The sequence below is a fragment of the Pterocles gutturalis genome, unplaced genomic scaffold (genome assembly GCF_000699245.1).
Source record: "Pterocles gutturalis isolate BGI_N339 unplaced genomic scaffold, ASM69924v1 scaffold43554, whole genome shotgun sequence".
Lineage (NCBI taxonomy): Eukaryota > Metazoa > Chordata > Aves > Pterocliformes > Pteroclidae > Pterocles > Pterocles gutturalis.
The window spans coordinates 42,459-54,271 of record NW_010130096.1 but is presented as its reverse complement, the minus strand read 5'-3'; the positions used below and the strand labels follow the sequence as shown (position 1 = coordinate 54,271).

Here is an 11,813-nt window from a genome sequence, read left to right as displayed (position 1 = left end):
TGCCCCATCCCTGGAGTCATTCAAGACCAAGCTGGATGGGGCCCTGCACAGCCTGCTCTAGTGGTTGGCACCCCTGCCCACAGCAGGGGGGTTGGAACTGATGATCTTTCAGGTCCTTTCCAACCCAAACCATTCTGTGATTCTGTGATCAGTTGTGGATGCCCCATCCCTGGAGGTGTTCAAGGCCAGGCTGGATGAGACTTTGAGCAACCTGGTCTAGTGGAGGGTGTCCCTGTCCATGGAAGGGGGGTTGGAACTAGATGATCTTTAAGGTCCCTTGCAACCCAAACCATTCTGTGTTCTGTAATGGAGCCTAGTTTCTTCTGTTTTTAACAGGGGTAACTTTTCCATACCAGACAATATGAACCTACTGGGTTCTGCAGTATTTGCCTACCATTTCACAGTAAGAAGTGACTTCTAGTTTGTACAAGATTTGATTATGTTGGCAGTAGTGTTTTATGGTATCTCAGATTCAAGCAAATGATCTAAAGGGGCCTTAATTTTCAGACAATTCAGCATCCAAAGCTTTAGGAAAATCTATATAAAAATGAGTTAGGCAAGTGACAGTAAACAGCATAGAATAGTTTTGTAATCCTTTATTTTAAATGGGTCTGTGTTTAAAAAAATTAGTCTTAAAAAATACTTATTGTGACAACTGCTGAAGCCATAATGTGTTGAAGTACTGAGGGGAAGAAATACAGCCTGCATAGATTAAATTCATTTATACAAGAACAAGAGTAGTGGTTCTTTCCAGTGTGGAGTACCTTTTAATATAGTCTTGATAACTTCATCTTCCTTGTAGGTAAGAGTTTACATTTTACTTTACCAGTTAGATTTGAAGGTCAGCTGCATGTTTGTTTGTTTTTTTTTTAAAAAAAAGCTGTGGAGGGGAGTGTTGGCCAACAGTTTCCTTTAGACATACTCTACTCTTTCAGGCATGCCTGAATGGTGGTAGACAAGAGGCAGAGGTTTTGTTATCCCTTAATGACTATTTCTAAAAATGTTTATATATGCATTTACTGTAGAGCTGGTGTTGGCTTGTTGTTTTGCCTTTCTGATGGCATTTCAGTTCATGTACAGAAGAAGGTGAAGCCGGGGTTATCCTCAGTTTTGCAGGCAAAGATGCCACTAATCTTTTGATTTACACTAGATTAAAATGTGATGGAGCGTCTTTGTAAAGTGGGGCTTGTTTCAAAGTGCTGAATTAGGGGATGGGGATTTTGATTAAAAGCATGTAGCTATAGTTCTTCAGGTCAAACTGGAGATTTCTTGGAAGTGTTTCAGTGTTTGTAGAGAGAGTGAGATTATGTGGAAGAACAAGCATGTGGATTTGCAGAATCAGAAACTGCCACTAAGACTGAGCTAGAGGTTGAAATTTGAGTGTGTAACTATAGTAAAAATACTGTGTTTCTTTTGCAAGTGCAGTGAACTTTTTTTACTTGATATTTGGAACAAATGGTAATATCGAAACGCTGGTTTTGTGTGGTAGGAGGTTATACTGAAGAAGTTGGTGTGATTTTATGGGAGTGTTAGATTAATGGTTGGACTTGGTGATCTTAAGAGTCTTTTCCAACCTATCTGTGAAGTGTAGTGGCTGGCTTTAAGTCTGAGGTCTCATTGACCTGTATATCAAAGTTGATTGAGCCAGAATTGTATGGAAGGCTTTGAACCAAAAAAGCTACGAATTGTGGGGTGTTAAAATCAAACTTTTCTTCTAGGTCTCACTTACGATCTTGAGTTAGTTTTATATGGGTTAGCATAATTCCCTTGCTGGGTAGGCAAAAAGGCTATTTAGTGTTCTCTTATTTTTCTGCAGCAGCAGCAAGTAGGGATGGGAAGTATTGTGAGACAAATCTGGAAGATACAGCTGATACTTCATAGTCATTAAATGAAGAAGGTTAGGATGTTCTCTTCATGTGATAGATTTCTTCAGTCTTGGCTGTAGTGAGGAACTGTGGCAGTGCTTACGTACAGTGATTTTTAACTATGTATATGTGATAAGTTCAGTCTACTTCGTGTACTCCTTGATGCTTATCCTTCCAGGTAGCTGTTTGCAAGGCTTTAAAAAAGATTTGGTTTATATCTACTCTTTACCAGATACCTTTCAAGTTGCTTTGTATTTAAATTCCTACATTGCATTTAAATACTTAAGTATCTCATTTTCTGTTCTGTCTCTTAACTCTTTTAGGAAAGATCGTGACCGGGACAGGGACCGTGATGACCGTTCTAAAGATCGCGACAGGGATCGTGACAGAGATAGAGATCGTGACAGAGAAAGGGACAAGGAAAAAGATTTGCGACCTACATCTAACTCTACGTATTATGCAGCTGCTGGGTTACCAAGTATAAAACCAGCAATGATTCCACACAGTATTAACCCTTTCACAAATCTGCCACATACACCACGATATTATGACATCCTGAAAAAAAGGCTACAACTTCCTGTCTGGGAATATAAAGAAAGATTTACGGATATTTTGATTAGGCATCAGTCATTTGTGCTCGTTGGAGAGACTGGGTCTGGTAAAACAACACAGGTGAGTTCTTATCTGTATGATACTGCAGTTTTTTGAAGGTTGAGACTGTTGCTAAGTGTGTGTGAGGTGAAACTTCCTTTGGTTTCTTGAAATTCATTGTGCAAAAGCACTTCAAATTATGAGCAGAACTAATTTGTTAAATATTTTGTTTGCTTAATGAATACAAAAGTGAGAGGAGTCTTTTGGCATCTTCCCCTTTCACACTCTGGTCCTGTTCTCTGGCTGCTACTTCTGTTAGGCTTTATGATTGGTAGTTATCTTTTTGGTAAAGGAAGATAAAGAGATTTTAATGGCTAGACAGAAGTGTTCTAAAACTGAAGTGATGGTTCTACTTTTACATCTACAGTTTATTTATCTGTTTGTGTGCATAGCAGATGGAAGGTAGGAAAACTGTTAAAGAACTAGGGACTTGTTAGTGTTTTATGAAACTTACTGCTACAGATATGTGCTTAAAGGGAATTGAAATGGCAGACACAATTCTGGCATGATCCGATTGGTGATATTCAAACTTGAGAGGAGGAGACTTGTGTTTCCTTGATACTGAAAATTCTTAGAGGTCTCATAACTGCAGCTTTCCAGTGCTGCAGTTAAAATAACCTTTCTTTTGTAGATTCATGGCTTTAAAAATCTTCCTCAGCACAGAAAGTAGTGATAACAGATCTGTGGAGCCTCCTTAACTGCTAAGAAGAATTTTGGGGATCAGTAAACAGGGAAGATCTAAGATTTAAGGAGCACCACTGTGTATTTATAGCAGGGCAAACTTGCTCAAAACTTCAATATGTCCTCTGGTTTGCTGTTTAAAATCTGTGTGGAAAACAGATGTAAAAGTGTTGTGTGTTTTTTTTTTTTTTCCTGTAACCTGATAAATTCATTTTATCTACCCAGAAAATAAAAACTGAAGGATATTTTACTCTTTAGAAAATGGGTTATAGCTAGCTTACAGTGTCTTGCAGAAATAAATTTTTAGTCATAAAATAAAACTTGGATGTCTAGAAAATGTGAAGGACGTAATAGAATGTTGGATACCTTTAATAGCTGTGCCTGAAATATTTAAAGTTACATTCCCTTCTTGCTGCAGATTTTAGGAACCAGTGTCTTGTTTGGAAGGTGCCTTATTGCGTTTTTAACATGTATAATCGGAGACCAGGATTTTGTAGAATTCTTCAGAAAAGTTTGATTATGTAGTTACTTGGAAGAGATAGTATTCTCAACATTCATGTGAAAAAATCGGTATTTATATAAAACCAAAATTTCCTGTTGCATGATCTGAGAATTTGAAGGTCTAAAGACTTTGTGTTCTTAATACCTTGCTTAAACTTCAAATACATCTTACTATCGTGTCGTTCCCAAGGCATAAAGCTTTTCCTGATTTGTCTTACTACTTTACCCCTTATTTTCTGAAAGGACTTAAGAAACCTAAGGCATCTTTCCTAAAAATGGGGTTTAAGCTACCAAAAGCACATAATCTGTCTTGAAAGCTTCACCGCTTCTTCTGAATTCTCTGTCTTGATAACATTGCAGATAATGTTTTGAAGCAATTCAGAGTGCCTTTGTAGGAACATGATCCTGCGGCCTCTTAATTAAAACCTTGTTTTGCATCTGGTAGTGTCACATCCTTTTTGTGATCACATTCTGTCTTAAAACCAGTTGGGAGGTTGTTGTTTTTCTTCTTACTTTTGCTGATCAGAGCAAGATAAATAATTATCTTTGAGAAACCCTCTAATGCTCAAACTGGAGGTGGGCACAAACTGTTTATGGTTGCTTTTATTGAGATGAAGTTGGTGTTATTTGAAATATATAATGAAGTGTTCTTCCAAAATCATGATCTTCCCTGTCTTGGCAATAGTAGAAAGCTGTATGGTAGCAAATAATATTTTTGAGAGTGAGCTGCTACCTGTCCAGGCCCTTCCCTGGTTATTAGGTGTTTATTTTCCCTTTAGTCTTGTAGAACACCCAGGTTTGGGAATGCTTGGCTCTGACAATGGTAACAACAGGAGATAAAACTTTTCTGAAAGGCTTATTCCACATAGACTTAAAAACCCCAAAGCACTGAAGAAGTATCTTGGAAGCCAAAGCTGTTCGTTTTCAAGTCTTTGGTATTTGTAATGGCTTGATTTGTGATTTTAAACTTAGAAGGTCGAGTTAACTTTTCTTTAAATCCTCTGAGAATATGCTCAGTGATGGCATGGGTGTGCTGAATTTCTTCTAGAAAGAGGTTAAGTACTTGCTGTAATGGCAGTGTGTACTCCCTTCTAAATGTGGGATCATATGTGGTGTTGGTATAATAATTTAGATTTCTTCTGTAGATGGAATAGTATAGTAGCATCTGCTCTCACTTGAGAGCTGTACCTGTAAAGGATAGGATGTATGTGAACATAATGTAAGGGATGCCACTTTGTCAGCAAGTTTTCTTGGCAGATGAAGTTCAGAAGCAAGATGTTTCTGAATAATCTCCTGCTGTCCTTGTAGTCCACAAGAGAATTGATATGGATAAAAGTCTGACACCTTTTCAACTAATTAAAATTCTCAGAATTGTACTGTATAACTTTTTATGGAGAAAATTTTCAATAAGTTGAAGTGTCTCAGAAAAGCTAGAAGGACAGTGACTTTCCTTGACTTCGGAGTAGTCTTTAACAGCCCTTGATGCGTGTATTTTTGATCTTAGAGACTGCGGTATCTGTAGTCCCTGCCTCCTGTTTATGGTGGATATATTTGAAAATCTCTCAATTGAGGAAGTCCTTGAGGTAAAGGGCTGCTAACTACAGCTGTTCCTTGTGTCTGATAAAATGGCTTTTTTTAAAGAGTTAAAGGTTTTGATGATTTGTAATTTTTTTTCTGTCAGCAGAGTTGAGCTAACTTTGTTAGGTTTTGTAAGAAACAGGTGATAAGAAGTGTTCAGTATATTGCCAGTTACAATTGAAGTAGAAAATGTAGAATGGCATGGTCCTTTTGTGTGTCTTTTAAAGCTGGACATGAAAAGTATTCTGGTGGTCATCTAAATCAGTTCAACACATTGAAGTCTAGCCCTTTTCTTTCATTTGACACTAGTGCTGTAGGTTTTGCTGTTTGCTGGAAAACTGCTTTGACTATTTTCATTTGTACTACTGCTGCTTGACAGACCTGTTTTGAAGTTTATTTCAGGACTTGCTCTGTTTAAAGTTAAGCTTCACCTAATATGCTTAGGGTTATATTTTTATTAGTGACTTGGGAAGCAAGTTCCTTTCTTTACACTGAGCTTTAAGGGAGTGTGTGTGTTACAGGATAGGATATACTTGAAACCCTATCAGTGTTCGAGCACTGCTATTATTTTTAGTTTTGAATAGGGTTTCCAGAAATTTGAGTTGTTCTCAGCAGTCTAGTAGTCTCCTGTTGTATTTTCATCATCTTTGCTTCCTTTATTTATCATACAAGTATGTTCTCCATTTAAAAAAAAAAAAAAACCACTTGTCTCCTTGTGGGTATGTTTTAGTGTTCACTTGCATCCGTTTTGTTGTGGAAAATATGGTATTGTAGACAAAAAATTTTCCTGCTTTTCCTGTTTTTTCTGCATTGGTGCAATGTATAAATATTGTGTTTTTCTTCTCCCTCTGTAAATATGAGCTTTTAAGAATACTTGAAAAGCAATTACTAAGGAAGAGTGGATTTTTTTTTGATCTGTAGACTTGGAACTCGTTGTGCCTGGAGATGTCTCATAAAAGGTCACACTAGGAACATGTTAAGAGTATTCCATCTTCATCAAGCTGTTACTGACAAATCGAATGAGTGTTAACATAGGAAGGAAAACATGGGTTTCATATCTGGTTGACAAAATTTCAAAAGAGCAGTAATAACCAAATGAACACAACTAATTATTTTATTTTGCGTGATTCCTGGCTAAGATAATTTTTATATCACTAAAATATTTTCTTGCTTAATGTATTAATAAGCATTACTTTTTAAAGCCACAAAGTATAATTTGTAAAACTTTAAAACAATGAACAGTGCTATAGATGTCAAAATTCTGAGTGTTAACTTTTTAATTTTTGTTGCTTTGGAGCATGTTGGCTGCTGATAAATATCTGTATAAGGTACTGATCTAACAGAGCTTAAATGTACTGTGAACCTATGTATTTCCTTGATAATTTTAAAGATTGTTACGTACATGTTTGAGTGTCCTTTCTTTAGTGGCATTGGGTCCAACTAGCTAGTCTGTCTGCTCTGCTGTCATGTTTTGAATATTTTTTTTTGCATGCAGTTGGCATCTCAGTAGAATTGTAACTAACTTTATTTGATACAATACAAGGGTTACGTATTACATCTGGCCATTTGTTTAAAAGTGAATTTTGTTCTTGACAGATCCCTCAATGGTGTGTTGACTACATGCGTTCATTACCTGGACCAAAGAGGGGAGTAGCATGTACCCAGCCTAGGAGAGTAGCTGCAATGAGTGTGGCACAGCGGGTTGCTGATGAAATGGATGTTATGCTGGGCCAGGAGGTTGGTTACTCTATTCGATTTGAAGACTGCAGTAGTGCAAAAACCATTTTGAAGTAAGTATGGCAACTGCCAGGTAAAGGTATACTTGGAGGTGAGGGAGTCACGGGGTAGTAAAGGGTGTGAGCAAAGTTATGAAAGGAATAACGATGAGGGGAGTGAATCTGTGGACACGTACTTCTAGCGTCTGAGTAGAGAAGAGAGGAACTTGGAAGGTGGGCCTTGAATAGAATTGAAAATGAGTCATTCCTCCTAGGGAAATTGTTGCACCTCATGGAAATTAATATTAAGTGATCCATAAAGAAGAAGATGATATGAAGAATTTTTATGATTAAGATACTATTCAGAATAAAGCCCTTCAGCATTCAGTTTCTATTTGTCTTATGCATTCAGCTGACCTTTGTCTGTGGTATCTTCCTACTCAGGGTAATCTTGATGAAGTTCAGTAGCTTAGTTCAGTAAGGAGAACTAGCTCAGAACTGGCCTATGCCTGACTCTGGGACACATAATCCGTAGTGTTTTAGTTGTCAACTGTTCTGGATTCCTGTGCTGTGTAGGTGAAACCAGACCTACTTAGTGTGTCATTTGCAGATGACATTCGGAATACTCAGTTAAAGGATTCCACATAGTGTGGTTCAAGAAGTAATGTTTTTCTTTCAAAAGATATGTTGAAGGGTGGGAATAAAGCATTAGCTTTACGTATTAGTGTAAAAAGAAATTTAACTGAGATAGAATAATGAAAAGTGAAGAGATGGTCATTAAACAGACAAGGGAAGAAGCAATTGCAGAAACAGTATTTCTATGATTTCAGAGCATTTTTCCCTTTCTTTTTCTGTCTCTGATTGTAGACCTGGAAGTCTGCCTGTAATAGTCTACAAACTAGTTATAAATGTTCCTAAACCTTGTTTCCCGTCCTACTCCCTTTTTTTAAGCCTCCCCCCTACTCCCAGATTTCACCTATACTCTGCAGTAATTTCTATTGGAAAACTTAAATGGTCTTGTTACTGTGTTAGAAATAGTTTACTGATATTTGTATTTAGAAAAACTTGAAAGCTTATTTCAAGCAACATAGTGAATTGTATGAAAGGGGATTCTCTATCAGACTTACTAAATAAAATTTGTGTTGAAATTGTTTTTGTATTCAGGTATATGACTGATGGTATGCTACTTCGTGAAGCAATGAATGATCCTTTGTTGGAGCGTTATGGTGTTATAATTCTTGATGAGGCCCATGAGAGAACACTGGCTACTGATATTTTGATGGGCGTTTTGAAGGAAGTTGTAAGACAAAGGTCTGATCTGAAGGTCAGTAATGATGAAGCCCAGCAGCATCTCCTTTCTAGTTGCAGGCAGACCAAATAAGGCATCTGTGTGCTTACCATTAGCTGATTTTCATAATGAGCTGAAGTAGATCAACTGTTTTTTGATGTGGTGATTCTCTGTATTGGAAAGATAACCCTAGGAAATTACTAGTGCGGTTTGTGTTGAGGAACAACATAATAATAGCTTAACCTTTCCGTATTTGACTAGTAATTTTTTTGGTCCTTTATAACAAGGGTGTTGTAATCAGGTGATAAAAGCATGCTCAAATGACAGTTAACAGTTGAGTTTAGTTTCTTTTATGCGTTGTATGCGTAGCATTTCACAAATTCTTGTTAACCTTTGAATTAACTCTTTTTTTCCTCCAAAACTACAGGTTATAGTTATGAGTGCTACTTTAGATGCTGGCAAGTTTCAGATCTATTTTGATAACTGTCCTCTTCTAACTATCCCGGGTCGCACCCATCCTGTGGAGATATTCTATACTCCAGAACCAGAAAGGGACTACCTTGAGGCTGCCATTCGAACAGTGATCCAAATTCACATGTGTGAAGAAGAGGAAGGAGATCTCTTACTCTTTCTTACTGGACAGGAGGTACTTTCTTTTTTTTTATCCATCGATCTGTACAGGAACTGTTTTAAGTGGTTTGTGTAGGCTGAAATGTGTGGTTTCGTTTTCTAGTTTATCATTTGAATGACCTGAGGTTCTCTACCTGCCATATGCTTCAGGTCCTTGGTCATCGTATGTATCTGTGGTATACATACTCTGTGCAAACCCTCTCTAAAATGAGTATTTTCATCTTACTCGTGGTTCTAAAATAGAAACCTAGAGTATGAACCTTAGGTTTGTACTGATGTGAACTCAAAAGTTTTAGATACTTGATGGCATCTTTGGTTTTACTGAAAATGTAATTCTTTGCCCTTCTGGATGTGTAAGGTACAACTTGTGTGAAAAGTAACACTTTGGTTCTGCTACTTGGCTATCAGTAGTAGTTCTTTTAAACATGTTTAGTGTGTGTTTTTTATGGATAGCTTTGAGTATTAGGTTGTACTCTTTCTGTACCACAAACACTGGGAGTTATGTCTCAGAAATGGACTCAGTGCCTTGCAAAAGAGGATTGTACAAAAGCACTTAAGCTAAACTACATCAGGAAACAAGGATTTTCTGGAAATCTTAAATCCTTTGCTTGAAATAAACTGGGTTTTTTTTAGTCCTAATCTCTTGCTTTGAAGCAAGTGTCCCTGTTAGTGGACCGAGATGGAGAAGAGGTAAAAAGAACCCCCGTAGGCATTGTGCAAGTTTATTTCACTGGTTCAACCTAAACCTAAAATTAATATTTTTAGCAGGGGGAGAAACTCATCTAACGAAAATGTTTTTCTGACTCGTTTTTCTTGGAGTCACTTTTCTTGAAGAAATACTCTTCAAAGGATGTGGGACAATTCAGTGTTCTTAATCTAAGCATGCAGAGTCTTAACTATGCCAAGGGGGGAAAAATGGTACAAATAATTTATGATGCTAGAGGCGCACACTTTTTTTAGTAGATTTGCCAGTCATAAAGGTGTGTTGCCTCAGATGAGTTTTAAGACATTTGATTAAAATGTCTTCTGGCAGGTGGTCTCCTCCCTTAGAAAACTAAAACAAGGACTGTCACTGTAAAAGCAGATACTCTGGCCTTTCCATTTGTCCTTCTTTGACTGGACTATTTACCTTAACGATTGTGGCTTTGAACGTGACTCTTGGATTTTAGTTGCAAGTTCTAGTTCAGGTAAATGTGAGAATTAGTGAAACAACTGTTTCAAGTGGGTGAGTGAACGAGTGGTAACAGAAAGGAGCATTGCTGTCCAGCTGTTCCAGCAGATTTTGTTTTCTTAAAAGGATGCTACATCAGACTGATCTTTAACCTTTCATGAAGAACAAATAATTGCCCTTCTAATTATAAATTACAAATTAGATCCTTGCTATATTGGTTGCTATGTATTGCTCTAAGTAACATAACAATTACGGGAGTTAAGTGGAGGGGGTAGACAACTGCCTTCAGATGTTACCCCCTCTGAGCACTACTTGTGTTTAGCAAATGGCTCTAGACCTAGTTGGTCTAGTACCAGACAGTGCTGCAGAGGTACTCTGTTCTATTGTGTAAACAAGCTCTTTGATTTCCACTGGGTTAATTTACAGGGCATAATGTCTTAAACTTTTTTTTTAATCATGCAATAGTTTATGCAGGGGTCTGTACTGGAACCAGTGTTGTTTAACATCTTTGTCGGAGACATGGACAGTGGGATTGAGTGTACCCTCAGCAAGTTTGCCGATGACCCCAAGCTGTGTGGTGTGGTGGACAAGCTGGAGGGAAGGGATGCCATCCGGAGGGATCTTGACAAGCTGGAGAAGTGGGCCAATGCCAACCTCATGAAGTTTAACAAGGCCAAGTGCAAGGTCCTGCACGTGGGTCGAGGCAATCCCAAGCACAAGTACAGGCTGGGTGGAGAATGGATAGAGAGCAGCCCTGAAGAAAAGGACTTGGGGATATTGGTGGATGAGAAGCTGAACGTGAGCTGGCAATGTGTGCTTGCAGCCCAGAAAGCCAATTGTGTTCTGGGCTGTATCGAAAGCAGCATTAGCAGCAGGTTGAAGGAGGTGATTCTCCCCCTCTACTCTGCTCTTGTGAGACCCCACTTGGAGTACTGTGTTCAGAAGTGGGGTCCCCAACATAAAAAAAGACCTAGGACCTGTTGGAGAGAGTCCAGAGGAGAGCCATTAAATTGGTCAGAGGGCTGGAGCACCTCTCCTGTGAGGACAGGCTGAAAGAGTTGGGGTTGTTCAGCCTGGAGAAAAGAAGGCTCCGAGGAGATTTAATAGCAGCCTTCCAGTACCTGAAGGGGGTCTACAGGAGAGATGGGGAGGCACTCTTGATCAGGGAGTGTAGTGAGAGGACAAGGGGTAATGGGTATAAGCTGAAAGAGTAGATTTAGACTGGACATTAGGAAGAAATTTTTCACTGTGAGGGTGGTGAGGCAGTGGCCCAGGTTGCCCAGGGAAGCTGTGGATGCACCATCCCTGGAGTTGTTCAAGGCCAGGCTGGATGAGGCTTTGAGCAACCTGGTCAAGTGAAGGGTGTCCCTGCGCATGGCAGGGAGTTGGAACTAGATGATCTTTAAGGTCCTTTCCAGCCCTAGCCATTCTATGATTAATTATATCTGTACATAGAAACATACATGTGTCTAACAATATCCCTGTATTGCCTTACTGAGTAGCTTAAAACTTGCACTGGTAAGCCACCATCCTCTGTTTTTTGTCTAGAGTTCTCCAGTCCACATATCTATCCATGGATGATACTGTTCAGGGGCACTGGAGTGGCTCTGCCTGGGGCTGGTCTGAATTTATCTAGTTAGCATGAAGTTGAAGTCTGGTTTAGCTTCTGTAGAGAAGCTTTGAAATGTTATCCATCTGGATTCATCATGTTTTGGAGCCTCTGTTGAGGCCTA

At 38.6% G+C, this 11,813-nt stretch overlaps 1 protein-coding gene across 1 annotated transcript in view; it reads left to right on the top strand.

Annotated features, from left to right (window-relative positions):
- Positions 1 to 2,124: 2,124 nt before the first annotated feature.
- LOC104459201 (putative pre-mRNA-splicing factor ATP-dependent RNA helicase DHX15) overlaps positions 2,125 to 11,813 on the top strand; it is a gene marked incomplete at its 5' end in the record, with an annotated part of 39,693 nt that continues 30,004 nt past the window's right edge. The window contains 5 exon segments of the mRNA XM_010080090.1: positions 2,125 to 2,179; positions 2,182 to 2,537; positions 6,873 to 7,066; positions 8,156 to 8,315; positions 8,707 to 8,925. Coding sequence (XP_010078392.1) covers positions 2,125 to 2,179; positions 2,182 to 2,537; positions 6,873 to 7,066; positions 8,156 to 8,315; positions 8,707 to 8,925 — 984 coding nt within the window.